The 17,628-nt window shown below is 43.2% G+C and overlaps 1 protein-coding gene across 1 annotated transcript in view; it reads left to right on the top strand.

Annotated features, from left to right (window-relative positions):
* Window positions 1-4,578: 4,578 nt before the first annotated feature.
* MAPK1 (mitogen-activated protein kinase 1) overlaps window positions 4,579-17,628 on the top strand; it is a 108,240-nt gene continuing 95,190 nt past the window's right edge. The window contains exon 1 of the mRNA XM_059140546.1: window positions 4,579-4,934. Within this exon, the coding sequence (XP_058996529.1) occupies window positions 4,816-4,934 (119 nt within the window). The 5' untranslated portion in view covers window positions 4,579-4,815. The remainder of the gene's footprint in view (window positions 4,935-17,628) is intronic.

Here is a 17,628-nt window from a genome sequence, read left to right as displayed (position 1 = left end):
TTATTTGACAGAGAGCACAAGCAAGGGAAAGAGCAGAGAGAGAGGGAGAAGCAGGCTCCCCCTAAGTAGGAAGCCGGATGCGGCGTTCAATCCCAGGACTCTGAGATCATGACCTGAGCTGAAAACAGATACTTAACTGGCTGAACCACTCAGGTGCCCTTCTAAGTTTTGTGCTTAGATAGTGATTTCATACGGTCTCACAGTGTTCCAGAACCTACTTCTCAGCTTTGTGCTTCCAAGTGTTGGTTGCTGTCAGTGTAGCTAGATGGTTGTTCCCTCTGGGCCTGACTCATGCTAACCTGACTCAGCAGAGACTGATGTCTATCTAATTCCCATCTTAGAATAAATAGTGATTGCCAAAGGACCTGAACAGGGCTGTCCTCTAGTTAGTAAACTTTCCCTGTTGAAAACCACCGGAGAAGCCAAACTGTAATCATAAGGTTATTCAGTGCGCATGGAACCAGGCAAGAGAAGTTCTCTGGAGAAAATTAGTGGTTAGATGGATCATAGCATGATAGTGTGGTGGCTTTAAAACGTCCACAAATATGCTGAAAGAATGAAGAGAGAACATGTTACAGGAAAAGAGATAGGTATGTGGTAAGAAAGAAAGACAAGAGAGAACTGAGAGTAGTCCAATCTGGCCAAAACATGGAAGGTAGGGAGCGCAAATTAAGCAGAGTTGGGGTAGACGGGTGGTCAGCAAAGGCCTCACTCTCAGTGCAATGGGAAGCCTCTGATTTGCTTTAAGAAGGAAAGAGACATGGTCAAATTTGTTATGGAAAGATCGATCTGGGTACAAGAGAGGCATTTGGAGATGGGAAACACTGAAAGCAGAAAGACTAAGGTTATGGTGGTACTCTAGGTGAGAGAGTTGACACAGCAGACTTAGCAGAATGGCAGCAGGGATGACATGGGAATGCCTAAAACAGTGCTTTTCAAAAGTCTGTAACCATGTGTGATGCTTAGAGTTAACTAGACTTATGGTGATCATTTCACAATATTTACGCATATTGAATCATTACGTTATACATCTGAAACTAATGTGATATTGTATGTCATTTATACCTCAAAAAAAAAAGTGCTTTTGAAGTTTATTATGCACACAGACTACCTGGGGATCTTGTTAAAGTGCAGATCCTGACTCAGTATTTCTGGGGTAGGGCCTGAGATGCCACATTCCCAACAAACTCCCACGTAATGCTGGTGCTATAGGTCCAGACACCATACTTTGAGTAACCAGGATTTCAGAAATATTATTATTAATTTTATTTTTAAAGATTTTATTTTGAAGTAACTTCTATACCCAACGTGGGGCCTGATCTTCCAACCCCGAGATCAGGAGTCAAATGTTCCACCAACTGAGGCAGCCCCAGAATTTCAGAGATATTTAAGAAACAGAATTTACAGGAGTTTGTGACTGGTTGGATTGGGCAGGGTGGGGGGGAGTTGGCAACCAGGGAAAATGAGTTGTCCAGGATCATACTCAAATTTCCAGTTTGAGTATCTGGGTGGTGATGCTATCCACAGATACAAGATGAGGAACAGGTTTGGGTGGGGTAGATAATAATAAAAGATAACATTTATTGAGTACTTGCTATGTTCCAGGTTGTTTACATATGTTGTCTTACTCTCTACAAAAAACTTACAAAGTAGGTACTATTGTGATCTTCATTTTAAGAGTGAGGAAACTGAGGTAGAGGTCATACAAGTAGTTAAGTGGAACTGCCAAGATTGAAACGCTCTGGCACTGAGTACAGACGTCCTTCAGCTAACCATGGGAAGGTTGGATATGTGGAGTTGAAACACCTGTGGAGATGTCGCATAAAGCTGTTCAGGTAAACAAGCTCGCCTGGAGTTCAGGCATGAGATTCTGCACAGTGGTTGAAGACCTGGGAGTAATTTAGGATTAGAGAGAATGAAACCATCCGAGGAAGGTTACAATCTACCATTCTGAGTGCTGTTTTGTTTATTTATTTGACAGAGAGAGACACAGTAAAAGAAGAAACACAAGCAGGGGGAGTGGGAGAGGGAGAAGCAGGCTTCCTGTGGAGCCAGGAGCCCGATGTGGGGCTCAATTCCAGGATCCTGAGATCATGATGTGAGCCAAAGGCAGACACTTAATGACTGAGCCACCCAGGCACTCCGAGTGCTGTCAGTCTTGTTGATTTTCCTTTTGCATTTGATTATTGCAAAGGAAGAATCTGGAAAAAAAATATATATATATATATTTTTATTTATTGGATAATGTTAGTGTTTGTTCTCAATATCCCTGAAATTAAAGAAAATTTCCAGATTAGGTCTTTTTTTTTTTTTTAATTTTATTTATTTATCAGAGAGAGAGAGGGGGAGAGAGCGAGCACAGGCAGACAGAATGGCAGGCAGAGGCAGAGGGAAAAGCAGGCTCCCCGCTGAGCTAGGAGCCCGATGTGGGACTCGATCCCAGGACGCTGGGATCATGACCTGAGCCGAAGGCAGCTGCTTAACCAACTGAGCCACCCAGGCATCCCTCCAGATCAGGTCTTAAAGTTGGTTTCTGCTGATTAGTTTTTCTAGATCTCAGTGAATTTACTCAAATTTCTACCTGCAGTCAGATCTTTTCAATCCTAAGGAAAATTTTATTGTAATTTAAATTACTGCTTGTAGTTGATTTACTCTGTCTTCTTTTGAGGAGGGATGCCTATAGCTTGAATCTTCATGACATTCTCCTACTCATTTTTTTCTCAAAGAATTCCAGCACTTTGAGTATTTCTTATGCTTGTCTTCTATATTGCTGATTTGCTCTTCTGTGTTGTCAAATCTGCTTTTTACTGCATTAACTATTGGATTTTACTATGGTTACTGTGGTTTAAATTTCATAATACTCTCCATTTATCTTGGTCTGTTCTTTAAAAGATGCAATGTACTCTTTTTTTTTTTTTTTTTTTTTTTTAAGATTTTGTTTATTTGACAGAGAGAGATCACAAGTAGGCAGAGAGGCAGGCAGAGAGAGGGGGGAAGCAGGCTCCCTGCTGAGCAGAGAGCCCTGTGTGGGGCTGTATCCTAGGATTCTGGGATCATGACCTGAGCCAAAGGTAGAGCCTTTAACCCACTGAGCCACCCAGGAGCCCAAAGATGCAATGTACTCTTATAATCAAGAATAAAAATAAGATGTATCTAAAACTGGGTTGTGCTTAGTGGACTAAATATACTTCAAAGGAGTAATTTTTGGCTCTAGCACTTTATTTCTCATCTTACATGCCACGTACCTTTTTCATACCAGGTTTTTAAATAATTTGCCTATTCAGCTTGAGATTGACTAACTGAATTTTGCTGACCTCTAGAAGTCCAGAGTTGAGGGCTTTCAAGATCACAGTGTTGGACAATTGAGATGCAGGATCTTACATCCTTAGTTCCCCTCCAAAGATGGCCTGGGAAATGTTCCGAAGCAGTGGTTGTTTCATTTCTGTCTCATTGTCTTAGCCATTCTTGGTATTCACAGGCTTTAGGATTGATCTTTATTTTCCAACCTCTGGTGTTTGTGTGTACTTCAGGGCCCCAGTGTGTTTGTCTCATTTTCTCTAGATCTTAATATTTTAGTTTTGGTGTTTACACCTTTGCATTCTTGTTTTGGCATGTCCTAAGATTCTACCCATCTGTACCAATCTGGGTCTCAGGCTCTGAATCTCCCTTTCTCCACTACCCTCTTACCCCTTACTCTGCTTTATGTTTTTCACAATATTTATCACAACTTGAGCATATATATATATATTTTAACCCCTCTTCCCTCCTTTCTTTCTTACTACCTATCTCCTCACTCTAGAATGTGGATGCCCAGGAACAACTTAGATGCTCAGCAAACACTGATTGAACAAACGTGTGTGATTAGTGGATCCTGAGTCTCTCGCTTTAGTTTCAAACTTTTGTGTTTTACACTTTCTCAGTATGCAAATATCGTTCGCGGTCTCGGTCATGTCTTTCTGTTTCTGTCCTTGTCTCCAGGCCTCTAAGTTTGTGTGGGGGCCACCGAGTCGCGGAGGCCCGCCCCACGCCTGCGGCCGGCCTGTGGCTCCCCGGCGTCGTCCCCCACGCCCTATCCCACGTCAGTACCGGGCTCCCGGGTTTTCCCTGCCCCAACAGCCTCTCAGGCTCAGTGGTACACCTCTCGCTGTTGCCGATGCCTCGGGTTTTTTTTTTTTTTTAAATATTTTATTTATTTATTTGAGAGCGAGAGACAGAGAGAGATCACAAGTAGAGCAGCAGGCAGAGAGAGAAGGAGAAGTAGACTCCCGCCAAGCAGAGAGCCCGATGTGGGGCTCGACATCAAGACCCCGGAATCATGACCCCAGCGGTAGGCAGACGCTTAACCCACTGAGCCACCCAGGCGCCCCCCTAGGTGTTCTTGTGCGTCTAGAGAGCCTCCTCCCACGCCAACTCCCCCACGAAGGCACGTGACCAAGCAGGGCGGTGACTCTACCGCCGCCGCAGTGCTCCGCCCCGACCTCGCCGCTTCCGCCGGCCCGTGCAGCCCCGCCCCCAGACGGTGGGGAGCCAATCCGCCTGCACGCTTATTGGATCCTCCCCGGCGCCCTCCACGGCGCGCGCCCCTCCCTCCGCCCGCTGGCCCGTCCGTCAGTCAGTCAGGCAGGCAGTCGGTCCGAGTGGTGGTGTCCTCTCCTGCTTTTCTAAGCGGTTCCGCCCTTGCTCCTTCCCGGTCGGCATCGGCAGCTGCCCTCGCAGCGGCGCGGTCCCTCCGGGAGGCGCGGCGTGGGCCGAGCGGCGGCTGCAGAGCGTCGAGCCCTTCGCGGCGGAGGCGGCGGCGGCGGCCCGGCAGCCAACATGGCGGCGGCGGCGGCGGCGGGCGCGGGCCCGGAGATGGTCCGCGGGCAGGTGTTCGATGTGGGGCCGCGCTACACCAACCTCTCGTACATCGGCGAGGGCGCCTACGGCATGGTGTGGTGAGTGTCCGCGCCCTCTCGCAGGCCGGGCCACGCCCGCCCACCCGACCGCCCGGGGACACAGCGGACGCAGCCGCGGCCTCGTCCGCGCCCCGGCCTCCGGGGCCGCCTCGACCCCAACCCTTGGTTTCACTGCGGTGGGTGCGCCGGCGGCCTCTGGCGGAGTCCGGGGGCCGGTCGAGGTTGGAGTGTTGCTCGCGGGCGTTTCGCCGACCGGCCTTCGCTTGCCGCAGGGAGGGGCATAGGGGGCGGAGGCCAGTACCCGCGTACCCCCAGATACAGGCGTAGCGCAGATTTTACAGCCAGGATCTCCGGGAAGAGAACGTTAGGGTTTCCCGTCCCCGCATCCTCCGGTTTGCTAGCATCGTGGCTTTCTTCTTGACATCCGATTGTTGAGCCGGGAATTCCTTCAGAAGCTTGTCGGTGGTGGTGTTGGCCACGGTCTTAAAAGCGCTTCGCCTCGGCATGTGTGCAGAACGCAGAAAATAATTACCTTCCTCTCCTCGCCTGTATTCCGCGAACGGCTTTCATTAAATATCTTTAGTAGTGCTAACGGTGTTTTCCTGCGCAGGCTTTCTATAAAAAGCGTTAGTAGCATCACTGTTGGTTGTGAACTGTTTTAATCTTGAAGTTTTAAAATGGATTTTAATACCCATTTCATTTGTGTTTCAGAAAGGATAAGCCCGCACGGCTCTCTTGATTTATTAAAGAGTCGATTGGAGTTGGGCCTAATTTCACTCTTTTTTTCTTTACCCGGAGTGAGCTCTCTTACTAGCGTAAATGTATTCAGATGTTTTAGCCCAATAGTTGTGGACTTTCCCTGTTAATGTTTTAGTGGTCAGTAATTATGCAGCCTTAATAGAGTTCTTGCAGAATTACAGGCACTCTCCCTTATCTTGATCCATATTCCTCAGAAACGTTCGTGGTTCTGTTTATTAGAATTAACTATATTGTTTTGTTCTGATGAGGACTTAATGAAGTGTAAACTCCCTTACACCTGTTTTTCTTGTGAGTGTGCCTTGCGTTGAGTGAAGGAGGCAAACTAATATTTATTGAACACTTGGTGGCAGGTACTGTACTGGATATATCATCTCATTTTATTTGAACAGCCACCTCGAAGGAGTAAAGGGCTTGATACCCCTCTTTCAGGGGAGAATGTATTTTCAGGTGAAGCAAATTCTTCAGGTCATACTACTGAAGAGCCAGACCTGAGATTGTAGACTGAGATCCTGTCTCAAATGCTGCAGCTCTGTTATATCCCGCTGTCTTTAAATAGTGTTATTAATAGCTTTAGAGTTGGGCATATTTTACTGTTGTAAGCAAGTCTGTTTTATAAATGTATTCAAATTTGAATGATTGTGATTGTAGAAATGCCATAAAGGGCATGTTTTAACAAGTATCTTAGACTAATTAAATTTTAAAAAGCTAATTAAATCTTGACTATTTTCATTCTCTTGAGGAGCAAAATGCTTCACATATGCAACTGTGAAAATTAATGTGAACTCAGAGGTTTAGGAACCAAAAGAGGAATTAAATTAGGTCAGGTCTAAAAGATATAAGGCCCTAGAAAGTACTGCCCATAGCATCACTTCTCTGTGATACATCTGATTGCTATTCCATCTGCTGGTAAGTATGCCAGTACAGGTGTCATGAGGTTCAGAGCTGCCCATAACAGCGTTCAGCTCTTTTTAAAAATTTAACATCTAAAATAAAGACTGAAAAAAATCTTTAGATTTAGAATACTTTATTTAATATTTATTTATTTAACAGAGAGAGAGAGAGAGAGGTCAATCACAAGTAGGCAGGCGGGGGGCGGGGGGAGGAGTTCATTTAAGAAGCCCTCCAAAAACCCAGCATTCTTAATCAACATTTATTAAATGCTAATAATGTGCAACACAGATTACATTCTTACTAAGATGAGGATTAAAAGCAATAATCTGGACCAAGGATTCTACTTCCAATTATACTGGTATTTGGAACTTAGCAAAAGAAAATTACTGTGAAAGTACTCGGCATCTCCCCCGACTGAGACTTGGAAGGTCAAATGTCTACAGCAATGATAGAAATAGTTACCGTATCTAAATTATTTTCAGACTAGTAAGAATCTCTTCAGAGGGAAAAAGAAGAAGAAAAAAAACCCTTTCAATTAAAGTATCCTAGGGGTGCCTGCTCTATGCAGGGCTCAGTCCCAGGACCCTGAGATCAAGACCTGAGTTGAAGGCAGAGGCTTAACCTACTAAGCCACCCATGCACCCCTAGGATACTTTAATTGAAAGGTTTTTTTTTTGTTTGTTTTGTTTTTTTTGCTGGGTTTTTGGAGGGCTTCTTAAATGAAATGTTAATGTTTAAATAGTGATTTTTAAAAAATGTAATGCTTCCAGTCAGATTTGAAGATTTTCAAGAATTGAGAATTTTGCCCTTTTTTGTTCAGAGCCCTTTCTTAATCATTATATGGAGGGTATAAAGATGAAGAGTGGAGTTTGAGTTCCATCTTTTAAGAGTGGTTATGATTTTGATGGATGATAGGCTCAAATGATAGATTGAGCTGTGGAATCTAATCCTAGAAAAGTAGGTAGAAAATTGTAGAGGACTGTAAAGGCAAAACTGAATTTGCTTCTATATTTGTGCAATGAAGAAGTATCTATTATTTTTATTTTATTTTATTTTTAAAGATTTTATTCATTTATCTGACAGAGAGATCACAAATAGGCAGAGGCAGGCAGAGAGAGAGGGGAAGCAGGCTCCCTGCTGAGCAGAGAGCCCGATGTGGGGCCGGATCCCAGGACCCCGAGACCACGACCCGAGCTGAAGGCAGAGGCTTAACCCACCGAGCCACTCAGGCACCCCTAAGTATCCATTATTTTGAAAACAGGCAGTCATATGATTAATTCTGGGATTTTTGGAGTGTAGACCAACACTGGTGGAATTGATGGAGAAAAAACTGTGATATTACAATTAAGCTGTTTTAACTGTCTAGAGGTGAAGTGATACAGTGGTATTGGAAGGCAACAGATGGAGGTGCTGAGAGACTTTATTAAGATAGAATCCATTGGGTGGGTGTTCCTAAGTGGCTCAGCTAGTTAAGTGTCCAACTCTTGATTTCAGCTCAGGTCTTGATCTCAGTGTTGTGAGTTCATGCCCAGAGTGGAGGCTACTTTAAAAAAAAAGGAAAAAGAAAAAAAGAATTCATGGAGTGCCAGGATAGCTCAGTCAGTGGAGCATGTGACTCTTTATCTGAGGGTTGTTAAGTTTGAGCTCATGTTTCGTATAGAGATTACTTGAAAATCAAATCTTTAAAAAAAATATATGAGCTCTTTATCAGAAGAATGGTAGAAAGAACGAATTACGGCAAGTATGGGAAGAAGCAAAGGATGATGAGGTCTAGAAGGGCAAGAGTCTTAATGAGGTGGGATTTGGATTTAAGAGGGATTTCACAGACAAGGATTTTTCAGTTTGGATATGGGTATATTTGTTAATTCCAAGGCTTCTAGTTTGGGAGTCTGGGAGGATGGTGTTGCTGTTGTTAGAGAAGAAATATACTGTAGACAAAGAAGGTTTATTAAGGAAAAATAATGAGTTGAGACTTACTAAGTTGTGATGACTGTAGGCCATTTAGGCTATATCCAGAAGGCATCTTGAAATTTAGAAGAGGGAATCTGGAGATGAAAATTTATGAAAGTGGTAGTCTTTTTTTTTTTTTTTTTTTTTTTTAAGATTTTATTTATTTATTTGACAGGCAGAGATCACAAGTAGGCAGAGAGGCAGGCAGAGGGGATGGGAAGCAGGCTCCTCTTGAGCAGAGAGCCCAATGCGGGGCTCAGTCCCAGGACCCTGAGATCATGACCAGAGCCAAAGGCAGAGGCTTAACCCACTGAGTCACCCAGGCGCCCCGAAAGTAGTACTCTTGTGTGGATGAGCACAGATTCTTATCTGAGGTGATTGATGAGGTGAAATTGCAAGCAGTTGTGTATATTCATCTTTTTAGTAAACAATCCATACATTCAGTAGATTTTCAAAGGGGTCCATTGTCCTAGACAGGTTAAGAACTACTGAGGTAGAACAGGAAGACCACAGAGGTAAACCATACAAACTTTTAAAAAAGATTTATTTATTTTAGAGGGAGGGGGAGAGTGAGTGTGAGCATGCGCAAGGGGGGCAGAGAGAGAGGAAGGGAGTCTTAAGCAGATTCCTTGATGCGCGTGAGTCTGACCCCCATTTCAATTTCACCACCCTGAGATCATGGCCTGAGCTGAACCCAAGAGTGGGATGCTTAATGGACTTTGCCATCCACATGCCCCCTTGACAAATGTGTGTATATATATATATGTATATACATATACATATATATATATGAGAGAGCACAATTGGGAGGAGCAGAGAGGGAGAAGCAGACTCTCCATTGAGTGTGGGACCTGAACCGGAACTCCCATATCATGACCTGAGCTTAACGGATGTTTAACCGATTGAGCCACACAAGCACTCCCCCTTGAGACATATTTTTAAGAGGTAGGCAAAGGAATGAGAGCCTGAGGACTAGTGAGACATGTTAGAATCAGGAAAAAAAATTGTATGAGAGGAAAAACTGAAGCTGTGTATGCTTGATCACTTATTAACCAAGATAAGTAAATTTTGAGTAAGTTGAGTTTGAAACACTTTCTGAATATGATTGGAGAGGTCATAGGGTTATCTCCATAGAGATACTAATTGAAGTAGAGATACTTTGAGAGTGGATAAGATTGGAGGAAAAAATGTGAGAACTGAGCCACAGGAATGCCTGACTTTAGGTGTCAACAGAGGACAAGTTACAAAAGAGGATAGAGGAAGTGTGGCTAAAGAGACCAGTCAGGAGTGTAGATCATCAGAGAAGCCAAGAAGATTGTGGTCAGAAGGGATTAACATTGTATAAAGGACAAACAAACAACGCAATTTGAAGACAAATTATTGGACTTTGTGATTTTCAGCTCTCCTTAAAAAAAAAAAAAAAAAAAAGATGGCTCCAAGCAAAATTTCAGTGTGATCACCTTCTGAATGGTGCAATATCCTGTCTTACTAAGTTTTTGATTGTGGCAGACTAGTAGAACTACCATTTAGTCAACACTTTACTTTATATGCATCAGTTAATCCTCATAACCACACTGCAAACATGGTTACTTTGTACAAAAGTGAGGAAACTTGAGACGGAGAGATTGACTTGCCCAAGGACACAAGCTAGTAAGTGATAATGCATCCCAGTCTGTCTGGTTCCTAAATGATACTCAACCAAAGATCAAAGTTGAGAAGGTATATTCTTTCAGTAATAGGAAGGACCTATTGTCTGCTTTTGCTTGTATCCCCTTTTAGCCTTGTATTTTTTATTTTTTAAAGATTTTTAAAATTTATTTTAGAAACAACGTGAATGGGTGCGGGCGTGAGTGGGAGGGGCGGAGGGAGAGAGAATCCCAAGCAGACTCCATGCTGAGCCTGTAACCCACTGTGGGGCTCAATCTCAGGACCCCAAGATCATGACAGCCAAAATCAAGGATCAGATGCTCAACTGTCTATGCTACCCAAGCACCCCAGTTTTTAGTCATTTATTTATTTGTTAAAAGATTTTTTCTATTTGAGAGAGGGGGAGCACAAGTAAGGGGAGTGGGTGAGGGAGACGTTGACTCCCTTCTGAGCAGGGAGCCTGCTGCAGGGCTTCATCCCAGGGATCATAACCTAAGCTAAAGGCAGATACTCACCAACTGAGCCACCCAGGCTCACTCTTTACAGCCTTTTAAGAAACATGGGGCGCCTGGGTGGCTCAGTGGGTTAAGCCTCTGCCTTCGGCTCAGGTCGTGATCTCAGGGTCCTGGGATCAAGCCCCTCATCGGGCTCTCTGCTCAGTGGGGTGCCTGCTTCTCCCTCCCACTCTCCTTGCTTCTCTGTCTACTTGTGATCTCTCTCTGTCAAATAAATAAAATCTTTTAAAAAATAAAAATAAAAAATAAAAAACTTCCATGCAAGGTCATTCACTCAGAAAATATTTACTGTGTACCTATTATGTGCTGGGACTCACATGGTCCCTGCCTTTTAGTATCCTTCAGTCCAAATGGTTGGATGGAATTGGGCAATAATAAAGAGAATATACCAGTCCATTCAGAAAGAATGTATGTAGTGCTATGAGAAAAAGAAGGCCTGAGTGATGCGGGGCTGTCTTTGTATGGCTTTATAGACTTTTGACCTGGGTGTTGAAGTATGAATAGGAATTCGCCTTGAGATATGCATTCTAGGTGGAGGAAAATGTACATGCAAAGCAACATACCAGGCCAGGAAAACCACAAGTTTTTTGGGATGGCAGGAGTGTAGTGTGTCTTTTTAGGAGAAAGCTGTTGACAGCTGTTGATAGCCAAATCCTGAAGGACATTGTTTACTGAGGAATTTAGACTTGATTTTGTAAGTGAGAGAGTTATTAAAGGATGGCCTTGTCTCTGCCAGTTCCTCTTAAATTTTGTGAATTATGTTCCCCTCTTTGTGTCTCTTATGCTTTCTACCTGCTGTGCTTACTTTCTTATCCTTCTTATTTTGGGCTACTCAGTGGGTGTGACTTACATCCCTTTTCCAGGGGCATTTTGAAATGTAGGTGGGTTTTGTTTTTTGGTTGTTACATTGGTTGGGGAGTATTATAGGCCTTCCATGTGTATATGGTGGAGGCAGGCATGCTAAACGATCTGCAGTGCATGGTACAGTCCCTGTACTAGAGCATCGTCCTGTCAAGATGATAGTAAACCCCTCTAGTCCATCCCCCCAAAACATTGGGCCCTGTTTAACTCTTGTGTTCCTCTGGCTCATCTCCTTCATAAACTTACCCTTATTACTGTTGGCTGTAGCATTCCCTCCTTTCCTGAGACTCTGTTGGGTATTTGTACCACCTGTTTGAAAGGCAAGACCAGCAGTAGTATATATCATCTGTAGAAGCTCAAGACTTACAAGTATATCTGGATTCAGATTCTTAGTTTTGCCTGTTAATTTTAAGATTTTATTTATTTATTTGACAGAGAGAGATCACAAGGAGGCAGAGAGGCAGGCAGAGAGAGAGGGGGAAGCAGGCTCCCCGCTGAGCAGAGCGCCTGATGCAGGGCTCATCCCAGGAACCTGAGATTATGACCTGAGCCAAAGGCAGAGGTTAACCCACTGAGCCACCCAGGCGCCCCTGCCTGTTAACTTCTAACAGTGAAGTGTCTTGTATGCATCTGGGAACTCAGTGATCTGGGCAGGCCATCTTACATGAGCAAATGAAAATTCAATGTTTCTGAACACTTACGAGTACAAGTAACTCAGTGAAATGAATTTTGGTATTAATAACAACCCTTTTGATGTGTACAATTCTGGTAGTTAGCTATGACTGATAACCCATTTCCATGAATTGCAGGTTTTCACTTCTCAAGTATTATATGAAAAGTTTTATGAAAAGCATCTGCATTTTCTTAGAAACCATATATAATTTATTCTCTACCTTTTTCACATTAAGATACCTGCTAGTTAAAAAAAGAACTGATTCCCCAACAAACATCCAGAGCTGTTTCACCTTGTATCCAGTCCACTCTACCCACCCACCTAACCCTGAGGTGCTGTTTCTCCCCTTTGTTTCTCTTTCATTACTTGGGGCTCCCTCACATTGGAAAGCCAGCAGGATAGATATTCTCCAAGGTCCTTTTTGGATTCTCAGTCTTCAGTCTCTGTGTTCTGAATCCATGGCCAATAGGAGTTGGTTAATAGGGTGTGGGGTATACCATGGTCAATTAAGTGACATTGGTTGCATGCCTACTAGGTACTATGATTCCAGGTTAATTTTCATTCTCATCTTTGAGATAATTTGCTTATTTATTTATTATTATTATTTTATTATTATTATTGCTTTATAGATAAGGAAACCAGGTCTCAGGTAATTTGTCCAAGGTTCACAACCAATAAATATATAGCAGAACTGAGATTTAGCTATATATACCCCAAACCTGTGAGTGAATGAGTGATAAATAAATAAATAGTATTTATTGATTAAAAAAATATTTATTTATTTGGCTTTACTCTGTTACACCAAGCTACCTGAAAAAATGCTTCCTACAGCCTGGGTTCTTGACTGCATTGGCACCAAAGTATAAAATGATAATTGTCATAGATGACTTGGGTCTGTAGGGAGGTAGAAGAGGGAAAAACTGGATACCTGGAAAGGAGGTAGGGTTAAACTTAACCTTTAAAAAAAAAGAAAAAGATTTTATTTATTTGACAGACCACAAGAGACGGAACATAAGCACAGGGAGTGGGAGAGGGAGAAGCAGGCTTCCTGCAGAGCAGAGCATGACCTGAGCCGAAGGCAGAGGCTTAACGACTGAGGCACCCAGGCACCCCCAGGTTAAACCTACTTTTTATCAGGAGGGTAGTGTTGATTTCTTCTCATCTTTTCTACTTTCTTCCACAGTTTTTTCATTTCCATTTACTTAATAGCGTGTATCTGACCTATGTGCCCAGCAGTACGATCAAAGTGGTGAACAGAAAGGGTGGTTTCACTCTGTGGTGTTGACTGAGTTTGAAGAGCTGCACAATGCTACTGGAGAGCTTAAAAGGAGAGCTAGGGTGGTTTTGAGTAGTCCCGGAATATGTCCTGGCAGAAGTGGTATTTAAGTTGGGATCTGAAGAATGACTTGGAGCTAACTAATTGAAAGGTGGTATAAGGTGCTGGAGTGTTTAATGTACTACCTTGTAGAAAATGATTGTGGAGGGCGCCTGGGTGGCTCAGTGGGTTAAGCCGCTGCCTTCGGCTCAGGTCATGATCTCAGGGTCCTGGGATCGAGTCCCGTATCGGGCTCTCTGCTCAGCAGGGAGCCTGCTTCCCTCTCTCTCTCTGCCTGCCTCTCCGACTACTTGTGGTTTCTCTCTGTCAAATAAATAAATAAAATCTTTAAAAAAAAAAAAAAGAAAAAAAAAAAAAGAAAATGATTGTGGAAATTGAGTTTGTGATTAAAATTCAGGGATCCTTCCCATGGTAATGCAGGGATGGGAAGCGCATTTACAACGTCAATATACAGTTGTAATCGGGAACTAGAAAATAGACCAAGTCCCCTACCTCCCTCTGTCTTGATGTATCCAAAATCTTGCACTCTGCATTTCTGCATGGCTGGGGATTTTTTCTTTTTTCTTTTACCACATCCACATGCATTTGGCAGAAGAGAGCTTATCCTAGCTTCCTCAAGGCATATGTCTTTAGTACGTTGACTACCAGAGGCTGAGAGCACACTCTGAATCCAATTCCTGGGAGAGAGAATTTGATCCAGCTTGGGATAGTGTCCATCTCTGGTCCAGTCAGCTGGTGAAGTCATTTGAAAAGGCTGAACTTCTCTAAGGGATGAGGGATGAGGTGGCAGTAGTCAGAAGATGTCTCCTGCTGAATGCTGACTTGCCAGGTTCAAGTTCTTGGTGCTGCTTCCCCTGCTCTTCTCAAGGCTGGGATTTTTCCTTGCCTTTTGGAGTCTGTGGGGAAGGAAGAGAGGAGAGGAGAGGGAGAAGTAGTTGAGACAGAAGAGCTTTGGGTTGCTTTTAGGGTTCTTTTTTCTGTCTCTGGTATAATGGGGGTGGCACCTAAACTGGGCAGTATCTTTCAGCTTTATTTGGTATTTGATACATATGTAGCATGTGTAAATTATGTAACCTAACAGTAAACACTTAAGAACCTACAACTCTGTGAGTAACTTTTTTTTTTTTTTAAGATTTTATTTATTTATTTAAGAGAGTCTGCACAAGTGGGGGCAGGAGCAAAGGGAGAGGAAGAAGCAGTCTGCCCACTGAGCAGGGAGCCCAATGTTAGGGGTGGGGGGAAGCTCAATACCAGGACCCTGAGATCATGACTTGAGCTGAAGGCAGAGGCTTAACCTACTGAGCCACTAAGTGCTCCTCCCTCAGTGACTTCATCTTCTTCTTCTTCTTCTTTTTAATTTATTTATTTGATAGAGAGAGAGATTACAAGTAGGCAGAGAGGCAGGAGGGCGGGAGCAGGCTCCCCACCAAGCAGAGAGCCTGACGAGGGGCTGATCCCAGGACCCTGAGACCATGATCCGAGCCAAACACAGAGGCCCAACCCCCTGAGCCACCCAGGTGCCCCTACCCTCAGTGACTTCTTGATCACATTGTCTTGGCCACAGCCTTCACTTCAAGGTTTAACTTCTTTCTGGAAGTCTATACAGTGGAGTGGGTAAGGGCATGGTTTTTCACCATTTGTATATCATATATATATGCAGCTATGGCAGATTATCCAGCCTGAGCCTTATTTTCCTTATCTGTAGGAAGGGAGTAGTGGTGTATACCTCAGTGTTGTGAGGATTAAATGAGGAATGTAGGTGAAAGTGCTGAGTGCTCAGTTATCTGGTTAATGCTCTAATCATAATTCCCTTGAATTATGACAAGACCCACCTCAGTCTCTTGGAATATCCTTTTCTTTTAGAAAAAGAAAAATATTTATTTGAGAGTGAGTGAGTGCATGAGCGGGGAAGGAGTGGGAGGCGGTTGGGGGGTGGTTGTGGTGGTATGAATCTCAAGTCAACTTCACACCAAGCTCATGGAGCCCAACTCTGGGCTCAATTTCATGACCCTGAGATCATGGCCTGAGCTGAAAGCAAGCATTGGATGCTCAATCCACTGAGCCAGCCAAGCATCCCATGGACAAATCTATTGTTTAAGTGGGTTATTCTTTCAGTTGTTATTAAACAAAAATAAAGCATCTCTGAGCAGTTTTTTAAAAAAAATATATTTTTGAAGATTTGGTTTATTTATTTGACAGAGACACAGGGTGAGAGGGAACACAGCTGAGGAGTGGGAGAGGGAGAAGCAGGCTTCCCACTGAGCCGGGAGCCGGATGTGGGGCTCGATCCCAGGACCGGAGGATCATGACCTGAGCTGAAGGCAGATGCTTAACGACTGAGCCACCCAGGCACCCCCTCTGAGCAGTTTTTATACTAAGCAGATCATATTTGTTTCCTTTTTCTCACATGTCCCCAAAATAATTTTTGAGAATTTGAAGCCATATCAGAATAGTCCTCCCTTATGTAAGAATCTGTTGTAAGAAATAAAACTGTGGTTAACAACTAAAAAGTTATAGGATATCCTAACCAAGAAAATTAATAGTTTCTTTCTCAGCCAGTCAGTGCCCTCTACACAAACTCCAAACTCTTTTAGCTCTAATTTTGCAACTTTATTTCAATTACTAGCTTTAATGGGTTTGTTATTCCAAGGGTAGGTACTCCCAGAGCCTTTTACCCTGGGTGTTGAAGAGATGGCCAGGTATGAGTCTGATGCAGATTCTGAGAATTCCCTTTAAGGCCAACTTGAGGGGTCAAACAGATAGAATATGAGGGTTGATGGGGCGCCTGGGTGGCTCAGTTGGTTAAGCCACTGCCTTTGGCTCAGGTCATGATCCTGGAGTCACAGCAGGGAGTCTGCTTCTCCCTCAGACCTTCTCTCTCATGTTCTCTCTCTCTCTCTTTCTCTCTCTCTCTCTCATATTCTCTTACATAAATAAATAAAATCTTTTTTAAAAAAATATGAGGGCTGCAGCTTCCACTAATTATCAGGGTCTCAGTTTTTGCAGTTTGGACCTTAATCTGATTTAACAAGCTCTTATAAAATGCTGATATCCCGGGGTGCCTGGGTGACTCAGTGGAGTAAAGCCTCTGCTTTCAGCTCAGGTCATGATCCCAGGGTCCTGGGATCGAGCCCCACATCGGGCTCTCTGCTCAGCAGGGAGCCTGCTTCCTCCTCTCTCTGGCTGCCTCTCTGCCTACTTTTAATCTGTCTGTCAAATAAATGGATAAAATCTTAAAAAAAAAAAAAAAAGCTGATATCCCACTTCCAGGATGTAGCTGTGTTCATCCTTTTAAATGAGACTGATTTTTAAAAAATTGACCAAACCGCAAGCGAAAGGAAGCTGTATCTAGCCTTCATTCTACCTTTTAAAATAGCTATATCAATACACTATAAAATTCATAAAATTTTAAGTATTCTGTTTAATCATTTTTGGTACATTTACAAAGTTGTGCAACCATCACCACAATCCAGCTTTAGAACATTTCCATCATTCCAAAAAGTTCCTCCTTGTCATTTGCAGTCAGCTCCCACCCCCACTGCCACCCCCAGGCCGCTCCTGATCTGCTTTCTGTTTTGCCTCTCCTTGAACTTTCATGAAAATGGAATCATGCAAGATATATTTTTTTGTATCTGGTGTTTTCTTCATTTTCAGTGGTTTTGAGATTGATCAGTGTCATTGCAAGGATCTGTAGTTTCTTGGATTTTTTTATTAAATAGCAATTACCTGAATAGATACACCAGATTATGGACATGTGGAAGTTTTTGGGTTTTGTCTATTATGGATAATGCTGTTATACATTCATCTGTAAGTTTTCCTGTGGATATTTGATTTTATTTCTCTTGGTTACTTGGGAGTTGCTGGGTTATAGAACAAGTGATAATGTATGTGTGTGTTTGGGGAGAGGATGGTAAAATGATTTTATTTTAATCCATAACAAGACTACAGATTAATTCACTGAACAAATATGAATACCCTATGTATGGGCCACTATTCTGGGCACTGAGAATGGTGTGGTAAACAGAACTTAGTCCCTGACCATGAGGAATTTACTCTTCAGTGGAGAAGGTAGACCAGCATTTCACTTACTAGTATGTGCTG

Source organism: Mustela lutreola, chromosome 11 (assembly GCF_030435805.1).
Source record: "Mustela lutreola isolate mMusLut2 chromosome 11, mMusLut2.pri, whole genome shotgun sequence".
Taxonomy (NCBI): Eukaryota; Metazoa; Chordata; class Mammalia; order Carnivora; family Mustelidae; genus Mustela; species Mustela lutreola.
The sequence above is the reverse complement of the archived record's forward strand: the minus strand, read 5'-3'. Positions and strand labels throughout refer to the sequence as shown.